Source organism: Pseudophryne corroboree, chromosome 5 (genome assembly GCF_028390025.1).
Source record: "Pseudophryne corroboree isolate aPseCor3 chromosome 5, aPseCor3.hap2, whole genome shotgun sequence".
Classification (NCBI taxonomy): Eukaryota; Metazoa; Chordata; class Amphibia; order Anura; family Myobatrachidae; genus Pseudophryne; species Pseudophryne corroboree.
The window spans coordinates 499,098,753-499,113,389 of NC_086448.1; the positions used below are offsets into that span (position 1 = coordinate 499,098,753).

The 14,637-nt window shown below is 44.9% G+C and overlaps 1 protein-coding gene across 2 annotated transcripts in view; it reads right to left on the reverse strand.

Annotated features, from left to right (window-relative positions):
- PHLPP1 (PH domain and leucine rich repeat protein phosphatase 1) overlaps positions 1-14,637 on the reverse strand; it is a 257,789-nt gene that overhangs the window by 96,441 nt on the left and 146,711 nt on the right. For both annotated transcript variants that reach the window (XM_063922998.1, XM_063922997.1), the window contains exon 4: positions 4,416-4,582. In XM_063922998.1, the coding sequence (XP_063779068.1) occupies positions 4,416-4,582 (167 nt within the window). The remainder of the gene's footprint in view (positions 1-4,415; positions 4,583-14,637) is intronic.

Sequence of the window (14,637 nt, forward strand, 5' to 3'; positions counted from 1 at the left end):
TTTAACGTCTTCCCCTATTCACCCAACAGCCTGGTGTCTCAGTCTCTCCCTCAGCCGTGATGAATGTGCTTGCTACTAAGCGCGCTTGCATGGCTCCCCACACTCCAAGCTCAGGCTGTTGCTCCGTGAATGGTAGGTGACAGTGGCTCCGTCTAAAGGAAGATGGCAGTCGAGGACAGCGATCACACTGCCCCCAATGTTCCCCACAGATGCCACCTGTCATATGTCTGTAGCTGTATTATTAGTACTGTTATGCTTTGTGCACATTGGGAGGTCAGGAAATACCCCCCATCCCTTTACAAACCCTGCATTTGCCACTGCCTGGACCATGTGAGGACAAATGCAGCAAAACGAGAGGGCAGGCTTCTCCCTGTCAGCAAACAGTCCCCCGGGGAGCAGGTACAGGTGAGCGGAGTAAGCCCCAAATATCAGCCACACATTATAGCACCCTGCACCTTTCAAAACATCTGCAGTTCCTCTTTCCTGCCTGGGGTGTCGCTCTCTGCTCTGGTGCTTCTAAGCACACACAGGTCTGTATCACAGCACTGAGTAACAGACCAGAGTGTGACAGAAGCACCAGAGCAGAGAGTGACACCCCAGGCGGGAAGAGGAACTGCACAGATATTGAAAGGTGCAGGGTGCTAGAATGAACACTAAAATCTGTAGCCGGGGAGACTCCAAGCCATGCTCCCATAATATTATAATTTATTTATATTTAGTGTAAAAAAAAAAATAGTCTCAGCTTTTTTATATTGAAATAATTTTTATTGAGAATTAACTTATTTAAAGGTTTCTACAGATGGAGCCACGTTAATCGTGGCTCCGCCTGTGACTAGGTGCGTCCGGCGAGGCGGATCGCTGGGAATGAATGGGACGCCATTGCGTCGTAGATGCGCACACGCCCCATTCACTTTGAATGGGAGTGTCTCTGCAAGCTCGGCAGAGGGCCAAGGTGCAGGCGCGCCTAGGCACGCCACTCGCCCCCGCCTGCGATGCAGCCATGCTCAAAGAGTGTGGCTCCATCTGTATATCTTTATACTAGGGACTAAAGAAGAGCGAATCAAGTTTTGACTTGGTTCTTTCCAGCTGAGATGTCCGTAAAAGATGGTGTTTGGTCTGTGAAAGACGACTTTTTGCCTTTATTTCCAGATCTAGCTGGAAGGACAGAGTCAAAACTGAACCGCTCATCTCTACTAGGCACACCACTGCAGACTCCACTGTGCCCGGTACAGCAGCACAGAGATCAGGCTGACAATTAAAGAGCTGCACATCTTTGCAGTGAGATCAACAATGGTACTGGACCATATTAGGCTGAAACAAAAAAGTCAGAAGGGAAAAGAAAATGACATAGTGGTGCGAACACGAAAAAAAAAAGATGAGCCAAGAGGGGGAGAGATTGATGGGGGAACACGAGTACCAAGAGAGGGAATGAGGACAGCCAGATAAGGCATAGGCTATAGAAGGGGGAAAAGGGGGATGCACATCAATATGGGGGGTAGAGAGAAATGGAACAAAAATAAATGCAAGCCACAGCAGCTAGCAACCAGGCATGCACACTCACTACTCCCTACAGCCGCAGCAAGAAAAGGAGACAGAAGGGAGAGAGGAGGACAAGGATAAAAAAAAAAAAGACGGGCGAGAAGTGAAGGAAAACAACAATCAGGTAAGAAAAGTATAGAAACAGTTATAAAACGGGGATACAGGAAGAATATGAAGAGATGAGTAGAATAGAAAGAAGAATAGGGGGAAATGGGAGAAATATGGTGAGATGGGAGGAATAGGTGGAAGACTAGGGGGTGACGGGAAGAACGGGGGGACATGGGAGGAATATGGTGAGGTGGGAGGAATATGGTGAAATGGGAGGAATAGGTGGAAGAATAGGGGGTGACGGGAAGAATATGGTAAAATGGGAGGAATATGGGGAGATGGGAGGAATAGGTGGAAGAATAGGGGGAGATGGGAGGAATATGGTGAGGTGGGAGAAATAAATGGAAGAATAGGGGGTGATGGGAGCAAATGGTGGAAGAATAGGGGGTGATGGGAAGAATAGGTGGAAGAATAGGGGGTGATGGGAGGAATAGGTGGAAGAATAGGGGGAGATGGGAGGAATAGGTGGAAGAATAGGGGGAGATGGGAGGAATAGGTGGAAGAATAGGGGGAGATGGGAGGAATAGGTGGAAGAATAGGGGGAGATGGGAGGAATAGGTGGAAGAATAGGGGGAGATGGGAGGAATAGGTGGAAGAATAGGGGGAGATGGGAGGAATAGGTGGAAGAATAGGGGGAGATGGGAAGAATAGGTGGAAGAATAGGGGTAGATAGGAGGAATATGGGGAGATGGGAGGAATATGGTGAGATGGGAGAAATAGGTGGAAGAATAGGGTTTAGGACTCCGTTTTGTTACCAGACAGCAACTGGGATTTATTACTCCTGCACCATTGAGCCCATGCAGCTACAGAGTAGCCGCAGTTAAAGTGAGTGGCCACAAGTGTGGATTAAGCTTCGGCACCCGAGGAGGCTCGAGGAAATAACCCTTATCTACACGGCATTACCAGAATACACAACGCCAAAAGGGGGAGTGCACCAACATCCACTGCCACAGTTTACGTGTACGCAGGCACAACAGTGCTTTGGACCGTGTGCAGTGAGTATGAACGAGTGACATTAATGGTGGAACAATTATAACTAATATCAATATAAAACCTCACTTCCCAGTCACCAGCTTATTTATCCCAGATGGTATTACCGAATGTACACTTTGTGTAAACAACCTCTGTATACCCAGTCCTTATTATCGCAATCCAGTATACTACATCTAAACTTGGAGGATTGCCAGCTTCATTACTGTACCAACTTTACTTGCAAGGACGCAAACAATTATCTAGTAACAGCGGTTTACATTGCTGCAATTTACAGTGATTTACAATGTTACTTCATATCATCGCTGAACAGTCAGTCTCTGGGAGTCCGCTTATGCTGTTGTAATAACTGTGTTTCCGAGTATATTAAGCTGCATAAAATATTCAGTTTTTTTTATTAAATAGATGCATTGTTTGAATTTTTATGTAATATGGTAATTTGTGCTTATTAAAACTATTTTTAGAAATTGAACCACCGGTATAATTGATTCACATGCGCGGCCTCTTTGGTTGTTTGTTTAGAGATGGGAGGAATAGTGGGAAATAGCGGGAAGAATAGGGGGAGACGGGTAGAGTAAAGGAAGAATATGTTGAGACGGGATGAATAGGGGGAAATAGGGGAAGATGGTAGGAATAGTTGGAGACAGGAGGAATAGAAGAGAGATGGGAATTTTGACATGGCTGTCAGTGAGTGCTCTCTCTGGGGGCAGGTAATGCCTGTGACACTCAGCACCCAGTTTCTCCCCTTTCTCCTGTCAGCATATGGATCTTGAGTTAGTGCAGTGGTTCCCAAGCTTTTTAAAATCACGTTGCCCTAGAGCAAGCATTCCCAACCACGGTCCTCAAGGCACACTAACAGTGCAGGTTTTAGTGATATCCAGGCTTCAGCACAGGTGACTTAATTAGTAGCTCAGTTATTTTGATTTAACCATCTGTGCTGCAGCCAGGATATCAATAAAACCTGCACTGTTGGTGTGCCTTGAGGACCGTGGTTGGGAATGCCTGCCCTAGAGTATCTGAGTTTTTTTCATGGCACCCCCAGGCCAAAAATTAGAAATTTAGAAAGAAATATAGAATTAATTAAATTGTGTTTATATGTCCTCCTTAGGTTTAATTATGTGGTGGGGTACAAGACTTGCTTCTGTTTGTCCACATTTTTGTTTTTGGAAGCCACCAGCACTGGTTTTGCCTATTACATTGACCATAAATTATTTGAATTAGTCCTTGACCACAATCCAAGGCACCCCTGCAAGTGTCGTGAGGCACCCCAGGGTGCCACAGCACACAGTTTGAGAACCACTGGGTTAGTGTAAAAGGAAGCCAATCTCTCTTTCAGTGGCCTCACTTAAAAGTAACAAATGTTATTTGTAAGTTGCATATGCAACTTCATACTATAGTTTATCGGCTACTGCAGGACACACCCCTAAGTGGCAATAGATACGCCCATAGGTGGAGCTAGACACGCCCTTTTGGCGGAACATGATACCCCCTCAGTGGCGCGCTGCATACTACTACTGATTACAATGTTATTGAAACTGCTTTTCAAAAGTAAGCAAGTATGCAATCAACCCGTATTCCAACACCTTCTTCTAGTGGAATATATTTACAACAAAAGTTTCATTCTCTCCAGTCACATAACACTTAAAAATATATACATGACTTTATGGTTCCATGTTTTATTATTACACCTGCAACTGATTAGCACTATTTCAGAAGTGGTGGGGATAAAGACAGAACAAAATGAAACCAAATCCATTGCAAAGTACTGCAACTCTCACCTCTGAAGGTCATTTAGTGCCCCCTCAGCGGCAGGGCCCGGACCGAGACGAAGAACATTCTGCTTCAGGTTCAGATGAGTAAGATCTTGGCTGTAGAATAAGTTTCCAGGCAGGTGCTCCAAGCTACAACAGGACAGGTCCACAGAACTGATACGCTGTGACGCAATCTGCAGATACAACACCACATTGCCGTTAGCATTAGACAGTAGAATCAAGGTTTAGTACCATTATTTCCAGTAACATACAAAAAGAAAAAACCTTTTAGTGTTACTCATAGTTTATAAAATTCACAACCCCCCCCCCCACTCTATTCATCATACAACTGCCGCCGCTAATGTGAACAAATCTTCATTACTCAACAGCCCACAATAAATCCCATATAAAACACTATCAAAACAGCTAATCTTGTGGGTGCTTAACCTTGACAAGTCAGCCTATTTTCAAAGTCAGTAACAGAATCACCATTGATAAGACATGTAACATGGACATTATTCAGAGATGGACGCAGATCACTGCATATGCAGCCAGATCTGCATCCATCTCCTCACATGGTGAGGGCCGCCGAGCACAAGGCAAGGCTGCCCAGCATGTGTAACGGGCCACCTCCCGATGCGTCCGCACATTGCGGATGCATCGAATTAAGGTCGACACCTGGTAACGCTTTCAGGCGGTCCGCCACCATTTTTATTTTATTTGAGCAGCCGCCTCGAAAACGCTCCCGGCTCACCCGCCCCACGACATGTCGCTGCCCCACGATGCTGTCAATCACAATGCGGCCGAATGCAGCTGCTGCGTACAGACACACGGCTGTGTTCGGGTCTGATTCAGCTTCCAGAATAGTGTTCACAAGATGGGGACATCCTGGGCATACATTTACATCTACATAAATTTGGTTAAAGTAGGACAATTTGTGTAACCTAGGCAATTATTATTTTTTTAATGAAGAAACGGAATCACCATGTGGGTACTGAGCATGGTACAGTGTACTGGTCACAATGTTTGCTATTTACTAATGCAACTACTACAGGTTGAGTATCCCATATCCATATATTCCGAAATACAGAATATTCCGAAATACAGAATTTTCTGAGTGAGAGTGAGATAGTGAAACTTTGTTTTCTGACGGCTCAATGTACACAAACTTTGTTTAATACACAGAGTTATTAAAAATATTGTATTAAATGACCTTCAGGCTGTGTGTATAAGGTGTATATGAAACATAAATTAATTGTGTGAATGTACACACACTTTGTTTGTTACACAAAGTTATTAAAAATAATGGCTAAAATTACCTACAGGCTGTGTGTATAAGGTGTATATGAAACATAAATGCATTCTGTGCTTAGACTTGGGTCCCATCGCCATGATATCTCATTATGGTATGCAATTATTCCAAAATACGGAAAAATCCAATATCCAAAATACTTCTGGTCCCAAGCATTTTGGATAAGGGAAACTCAACCTGTACTACTGATACAGTATTTCCTACTATGTTTTACTAAATATTTAAGGACAAAATGACACAATTTGAAACGCATCAACATGGCTCAATACTTTGAATATTTGTGAATAAAAGTTGACAAATATTCAAATAGATTTAGATACATAGAAGTGCAAATCAAATACAGGTTGAGTATCCCTTATCCAAAATGCTTGGGACCAGAGGTATTTTGGATATGGGATTTTTCCGTATTTTGGAATAATTGCATACCACAATGAGATATCATGGCGATGGGATCCAAGTCTAAACACAGAATGCATTTATGTTACATATACACCTTATACACCCAGCCTGAAGGTCATTATAGCCAATATTTTTTATAACTTTGTGCATTAAACAAAGTGTCTACATTCACACAATTCATTTATGTTTCATATACAGTCTGAAGGTCATTTAATACAATATTTTTAATAACTGTCTATTAAACAAAGTTTGTGTACATTGAGCCATAAGAAAACAAAGTTTCACTGTCTCACTCTCCGTCAAAAATTCCGTATTTCGGAATATTCCGTATTTCGGAATATATGGATATGGGATACTCAACCTGTATATCAACTTACAAATAGGTACATTCAAAACTAAATTACAAGTAGTATATTCATGAGATGTAGCTTTTTACTCAGCTCCATGAATCAGAAATGCTCACAATCCAGATGTGTCCTCCTACATCATTGCTGCAGCCATGTTAAAACAGTTACGCCTAGCCGTGAGCGCATTTACTAACGCAGGATGCCTTTTTGTGCTGTTTCCCAAAAAAAAAATGTGTCCTATTTGCATCGCTATGCAAATAAGACACACAAGCAGACTCTACTGATTAAAATATGTGGCATGCCCACACTGAGTGTGACTGCAGCTGTATCTGCATACGAAATGGTACTGTACGTAACAGTGTTTCCCTAGAAATAGCGATACTAATAAGTTGCATTTTCTGAAAAAATAAATGCTCGGGAACTGCTGACTCACTCATGCCAGGCATATCACAGTGCAAGGCGCATTGAAGCTTGATGTATGAGGACACATCTGTAGATATACTATTACGTCATGTTGCAATTTTAATATTTACACCACTTTCCAAGCTATGTGTGGAATTGCCACAGAATACAGCGATTCCTCAAAGTCACGTGTCATGACTGTATGCATACTGTGTGCCCTGGGTAAGCAGTGTTCTCTGTCGTATGAGTAATAACCTACAGTTCTCCCAAAATGTATATTTTATTAAAGTCTGTTTGGTATCAACGGCTAGGTTCAGAACTGTATCTGCCTTGTAGAAACCCCTTACTGAACTGCATCGAGGTGAGAACTACAATCCTTTTGAAGATTGGGCTTCCTAGCACAGGGTTTGCTTTCACAGTGGGAAATACCCTGCTCTGGCCAGAGTCTTCAGCTTTCCTGACATGAAGGCTATTCAACCAGGTCCCCTATGCAAGACAGATATATGCACAAGAGATATAGGAGAGATTAGTGGTCCCTGGAGATGGGTGTGGTATGGAAGGTAGATAGTAACTAGGTCGACAGTATCTAGGTCAACCACTATTGGTCGACAGTAACTAGGTCGACAGTTCGACATGGTCTAGGTCGACAGGTCAAAAGGTCGACACGAGTTTTTTATGTTTTTTTGTGTCGTTCGTGGATCGTTAAGTATGAAAAGGTTAAAAAAAAGAAAAAAATCATGAAAAACTCATGTCGACCTTTTGACCTGTCGACCTAGAGATCCTGTCGATCTAGTTACTGTCGACCAATAGTGGTCGACCTAGATCCCGGATCCCCCTGGAGACACCTAATTTGCATTTACACAAGCAGGTGTGGGATACTGAAGATGGAGGGCTAGCAGAACAATATCACTCAGCATACACACTGCTGTGTGGTCACTATCAAGGGAGTAGTGTCATGCTAGGAGTAATCAATTTTCTGGATTCTGTAGCCTCCCTCCACTCACATGACCTAAAACCTCAGAGTAAGATTGTTAGGATTTTCTAATTTTATTTATTTTTATTTACTTGAAATCCACCTGTGCATACCATGAATGTCTTGTTAGTTATCTGTGTTTCCCTTGTACTTTAAGCCTGGAGATATTTCTCAACAAATCTTAAAAAGTTATCAGCGTATCTCTGTGCTCTTAAGAATTCACGGGCCTGGAAGAGGCCCATGCTACATATGTGCAATAATTGTGAATCCTTAAGTGAGATTTTAGTATCTGCCGATCACAAAAGCGCCATTCAGATCTCTGTGCGGTGAGTAAAACCTACGTCACGACTGTCCAACTCAGGTTGGCGTATCTGAGCGCAGGCTGAGGCGCGGTGATGTGACACTATGTTGTACAATTTATTCTGAGATACATATTAAACATATCCAAAGTATAAGGGGCCTAATTCAGACCTGACGATGCTGTGTGTTTTCGCACAGGGGGCAATCAGATCTGAACTGCGCCGGGACATGCCTGATTGACAGAGGCGGTCGCTGGGCGAAAGGGGGCCCATTTTGGGGCGCGTTTCCGGGCAAAGCAGGCATGCCCGGACCGTGCGGGGGGCGGGCCGCGGCGGCTGTGATGTCACACGCAGCCGATGCGACTCAGGAAGCGATGAATAGCTCCCTGCCAGCGCGCAGGAGCTGCGCTGTTAGGGAGCTACCCCTCAGGTACAAAAGCATCGCCGCTGCACGATGCTTATGTACCTGTGCAGGGAAGCAGAGCTCGACATGTGGGGCAGACTAGCCCTGTGCTGGGAGTCCCCCCGCATGTCTGTCAAACTGATCATAGAGATGCTAACTTTAACACATCTACGATCAGGTCTGAATTAGGCCCCAAGTCTGAACGTATGCAGTTCTTGCAAGAACAGTGATAAGATAAAGGAATCTGATATCACAGGCAAGAGAAAGCATTAATCATTTCAATTAACCTGTTAAAACAGGAGTCATGAAAAGGTAAAGATTTGTTAGAAATATCATTCCTGCTAACTATAGTGTGCTGCAGTCAAATGAAACCCATTATTAGTAAGAAATAACATCAGTACACCCAAATGCTTGCCTGCAGTGCTCCCAATACATTGGCAAAGATGGAATGTATGCTGTAAGGTAGTGGTTCCAAAACTTTTTGTAATAACAGCACCTTAGAGTATCAGAATATTTTTCATGGCACCTCTAAGCCTGCAGTGCTTCCAAAACAATGCCAATGGGGTATATTTACTAAGGGGTGAGTTTCAGAAAAGTGGAGATGTTGCCTATAGCAATTATCTAGCTATTATCTTCTAGAATGTGCTTGATAAATGAGAAGTAGACTCTGATTGGTTGCTATGGAAAACATCGCCACTTCTATGAAACTCAAACCTTAGTAAATATACCCCAAAGATGGAATGTATACTCTAAGGCACAGGTTCTCAAACTCAGTCCTCAGGACCCCACACAGTGCATGTTTTGCAGGTAACCCAGCAAGTGCACAGGTGTTTTAATTACTCACTAACACATTTTAAAAGGTCCGCAGGTGGAGTTAATTATTTCACTTGTGATTCTGTGAGGAGACCTGCAAAACATGCACTGTGTGGGGTCCTGAGGACCGAGTTTGAGAACCTATGCTCATAGGGATCTAACACGGTGGCATTTATTTTTAAGCACTTAACCAAGTAGTACAATCATGAGGAGCCTCTGAAACTCACGAGAAATGTGAGCCAGGTTTACGGCGGGATATACTAAAGGGAAAAAGCGTTTAAACCCCCATTTTCGGGGGTATTATCGCATTTTCGTATGTACAAACACCCGACCGTCGCGTTTTCGCCTGACAGGGAATCGCCATCTTTGGATGGCGATACCCTATAGAAGCCTATGGGCTTCTTATCGTTGGCCGCCGCGACCTGCTGCCTCCCCCACAGACGACCTTCCCTCTCCCCCCGGCATTCTTTCCACCAGGAAGCCTGGACCCGGAAGGTAATCTCATCCTCCCCCTAGCAATGCAGCCGGAGATCCCTCCGGCTGCAGGGGGGAGGAGGCGGCGCTGGGGACAGCCTGCTGCCTGCGTCCCGGCAGGGGAGCAGGTGAAAAGCCAAGGGAGGTGACGGAGACCACTTCACAGGTATTGCGAGGGGCCACCGTCACCGCATTGCTATATTGATCGCATATGTTAGTACATATGCGATCAACATCGCTGCGATGGGCAGCAATGTATGTTAATACATCCCGTCCTTAGTGAGGTAAAAACCCTTGCTTACCTTGTGCCCAATTTTGGAATACCATGGGTATGCACACTCCCAATACCCGTTGCCGCGAAGCTTTCAGCACTGAAAAAACTACAATATAAAAAAAAAAAAAAAACTGATACTCCCTTGCCCGGTGCTCAAAATGTCTCTCGGTGTGCTCCCCTCCATCTTTTCATTGGGGAGATATAGTTTTCCCAGCGGCCAGATCTTGGGTTACACATACCACGGGGGTCAAACACATACACTCATACACACATTACACACTCGCCGCTGCTGCTGAAGATCTGGCTTACGATGCTTGATGAAGACTCAGCTTCGGAACGTAATTACTGACTAATTAAGAAAATTGGAAACTTTCAATTGATTAATTAGCCCTCAGGGAGGGTGCTGTTGGGGTCCCAGAGCAAGTTCCAGTGATTTTTCCTAAAATAATAGCTACGGTAGACTTACTGTTGATAACTCTATTTCTCCTAAGTCCACAGTATCCACAGGATAAACATTGGGATAAGAGGTAGCGTAAGCGGATTGGTACCAACGATCAAAGTTTTCGGCCTCCCAGAATGCAACGGGCGAGTCCCGCCTCCTGGCTCAGGCAATTTAGTAGTCCAAAGCTCAAGGCAGGAGCATCATAGAAATCACTAATCAGGCGAGAAGGGCACACAGGCACATCCTACCGTACAAGGAAGAGGTTAGTAGGTGAAAGGATCCTCAAATCAGGTGCGTCAGGGTTGGATCCCTGTGGATACTGTGGACTTAGGAGAAAGAGTTATCAACGGTAAGTCTACCATAACTATTATTTCTCCAGCAGGGTCCACGGGTTATCCACAAGATAAACATTGGGATGTCCCAAAGCAAATGTAGTGGTGGGGACGCTCCTGATTGAGAGGCAAAGGTATCAAAGGCATAATGTCTAATGGAAGACCATGTGGCTGCCTTACATATCTGTTCAGCTGCAGCACCACGTTGTGCTGCCCATGACAGACCTACCTTACAAGAAGAGTGAGCAGAGACATTAGCCGGAACAGGGAGATCAGTTTGAGAATATCTTCTGAAATAGTCATCCGAAGCCACCTCGTCAGTGTCTGCTTGTCAGCAGGCCATCCTCTCTTGTGAAATCCGTAGAGAACAAATAGAGTGCGTTTTCCTGATGGCACTTGTACGATCCACATAGATCCTTAAGGCACGGACTACGTCCAATGATGCATCTCCCGCATAAAGGTCTGGCCGAGACAACAATTTCTTTGTTAAGGTGGAATTTAGACACCACCTTATGAAGATAACCAGATTTGGCTCTAAGAGCCGCTCTATCTGGATGAAAAATCAGAAAAGGAGGGCGACATAATACCCCTAAATCTGAAACTCTTCTAGCTGAAGCAATAGCCAGTAGAAAGAGAGCTTTAGTGGTCAACCATTTAAGATCCACTTGCTTCAGAGGTTCAAATGGAGCAACTTGAAGAGCTTTTAGGACTAAACTTAAATCCCAAGGTACTGCAGGAGGAACAAAGGGAGGTTGGATGTGAAGCATTCCCTGGAAGAAAGTGTAAACATCCTATAGGTTAACAATTTTCTTTTGGAACCACACAGCCATTGCTCACACCTGCACTCTCAAGGAAACCACCCGTAACCCTTTGTCCATTTCTGCCTGAAGGAAAGCTAGGACTCTGGAAACTCTGAAAGACCTGTAGGGTCAAATTTCCGGTCACTGCACCATTGAATACAGGCTTGCCATATTCGGTGATAAATGCGAGCTGAGGACGGTTTCCTTGCTCTGAGCACTGTTTGAATTACCTGTTTCGAGAATCCTCTTGCTTTCAAGATGGAAGTCTCAAGAGCCACACAGTCCAAGACAGTTGATCCAGGTGCTTGTAATAGCAAGGACCCTGTGACAGTAGATCTGGACGTTGAGGGAGTAGAAATTGAGCATCCATCGACAGCCTCTGCAGATCTGTGAATGAATGTCTTTTGGGCCAAGCTGGAGCTTTTAGTAATCACGGTGCACTTTCCTTGTTTTACCTTTTGCATCACCCTGGGCAACAGGACGATCGGTGGAAACACAAAGACGAAATCCCCATCTCACTGACAGGGCATCCACAAAGGTTGCTCTGGGATCCTTTGATCTTGACCCGTACGCAGGAACTATGTTGCTCGGACGGGACGCCATGAGATCCATCTCTGGTAACCCTCACCTGTCTACTAGAGTCTGGAAGAGCTCGGGGGTATAAAGCCCATTTGTTTGCATTAATGGCATGTCAACTGAGAAATCCGCTTCCCAGTTTTGGACTCCCGGAATAAACTCTGCGGAGAAGGCTGGATGATGAAGCTCTGCCCACCTTAACGTGCGGCTAACCTCCTTCACTGCTTTTTGGCTGCGAGTTCCTCCTTGAGGATTGAGGTACGCTACTGCTGTTGTATTGTCCGAGCAAATTTGAACTGGTTTCTCCTGAAGGATGTCCTTTGCCTGAGTGAGTGCCATATAAATGGCCCGAAGCCCCAATATATTTATTGACAGGCAAATTTCTTCCTTGGTTCACTGTCCTTGGAAGCAACTTCTTCCTGATACTGCTTCCCAGCCCTGAAGACTGGCATCTGTTGTCAGAATTTTCCAATTTGATATCCAAAAGGGCTTCCCTTTTTCCAGACGGGATGTCTGTAACCACCAGGCTAATGACCTCCTTACTTCCAGAGGAAGGAGCATAGTCTGTGTTTTTATTGTCTGATGAAAACCATTCCATTTGGAAAGGATCAGACGTTGCAGAGACCTCGAGTGGAACTGAGCATACTCCACCATGTCGAATGTCGACACCATCAATCCCATCCCGTGCATTGCTGCGTGAATGGATACCCTTTGACTATGTAGCAGCTCCTGAATCCTTGACTGAATTTTGGATATTTTGTTCATAGGTAAAATTACTAAATCTGAAGACCTGAATCTAACACAGCCCCCAAGCGAGTCATCCGTTGTGACGGAACCAGGGACGACTTTGCCCAATTTATGAGCCAACCATGTCTTTGCAAACAAGCTATTGTCTGTTGCAGATGACACTGAAGCAATTCCTGAGATTGTGACAGGATTAAAAAGTCGTCGAGGTATGGAAAAATCCTTATCCCCTGCTGATAAGCTGCCAATACGACCATCATTTTGGTGAATACACTGGGGGCTGTGGCCAGTCAAAATGGTAGGGCCTGAAATTGAAAATGTTGCTGGAGGATAGCAAACCTGAGATAGCGCTGATGGGACAGTGCTATAGGAACATGTAGGTAAGCATCCTGAATATCCAGGGATACCATAAAATACTCTGGCTACATGGCCAAAATATCGTAATGTAAAGTCTCCATATGAAACCGATGTACCCAACTTTTGTTTGTGCAGCTCTCTGCACAGCGATTCCCCCATCCCCTGTAGGCAGCGACTACCTGATCGCAGCAGTGCTAAAAGTAGCCTGCTAGCGATCAGGCCAGAATGAGGACCTTAGTGCTTTATCACCCAGCTCAGGAGAGTGGGATACAAAGAGAATTCACCCCGCTTCCAGGATTGATCAATACGTTAGTGAACACTGAGTGGATCAAGACGCTATTAGTGTACACAACCGCCACGTGAACCTACAGTGAACAAAGATGCCCAAGTGAACACCGACGCACTAGTCATAAAGCCACTTATGTTGCGACTGGTTCCTTTTAGATACACAGCGTCTCAGAAGGAAGGAGGAAATCAGTTCATGCCGGGAAACTCGGAGGAAACTAGTCATAAACCGGGGGAAGGGGCAACCAGGGGAGCGTCTTACTCCCCACTACTAACATCAACCCCAGGGATCGCAGCCTCATACTACCCCCCTGGAGCCTATGAACCCTGAGGCCTAGCGCTGGTGCACCCGAGGTGGCAGCTGCGTCAGCGACTGCACGGTAGCCTCCATCCCAAAACAGTGTGGCCGTGTACAACTGAGTAAAACTATAAAAATAAAATAAAAAGCTTATGGCTGCTAAAATCCAGCAACTCATTTGACCATGGTCCGGCTTCTGCCACACCAAACAAAAAGCCAGGAGGCGGGAATATAGGGGACTGGCCCGTTGCATTCTGGGAGGCCAAAAGCTTTAATCGTTGATGCCAATCCGCTGTAGCTACATCATATCCCAATGTTTATCCTGTGGATAACCTGTGGACCCTGCAGGAGAAATTAACGATTTCTTTAAAAATCATCATGTCCCATTTTCTGTCCCCCAATTGAAAAGCAAAATCCATAGGCTGCAGTAAAAACCCTGCACCGAAGGTTTAAAAAAAAAATGTCCAGCCCGCAACTGAATCGGCCCCTAAATTCAGGATTATTCAAAAATGACTCAGCACATGGTTCACTGTAGACTCTGTAATCACTGACTGACAACAGCTGTATAAATGGTGGCACTTCCTCTTTAGCTCTACTACCTGATCAAAGGAGCAACCTACAGATGTGTCCTCATACATTATTGATGCAGTCGCACCAAACAGCCCTTTCTCTGTGCACCAGGTCCCGTGCGAATCTGCTAGCACCGGGTATCTTTTTAC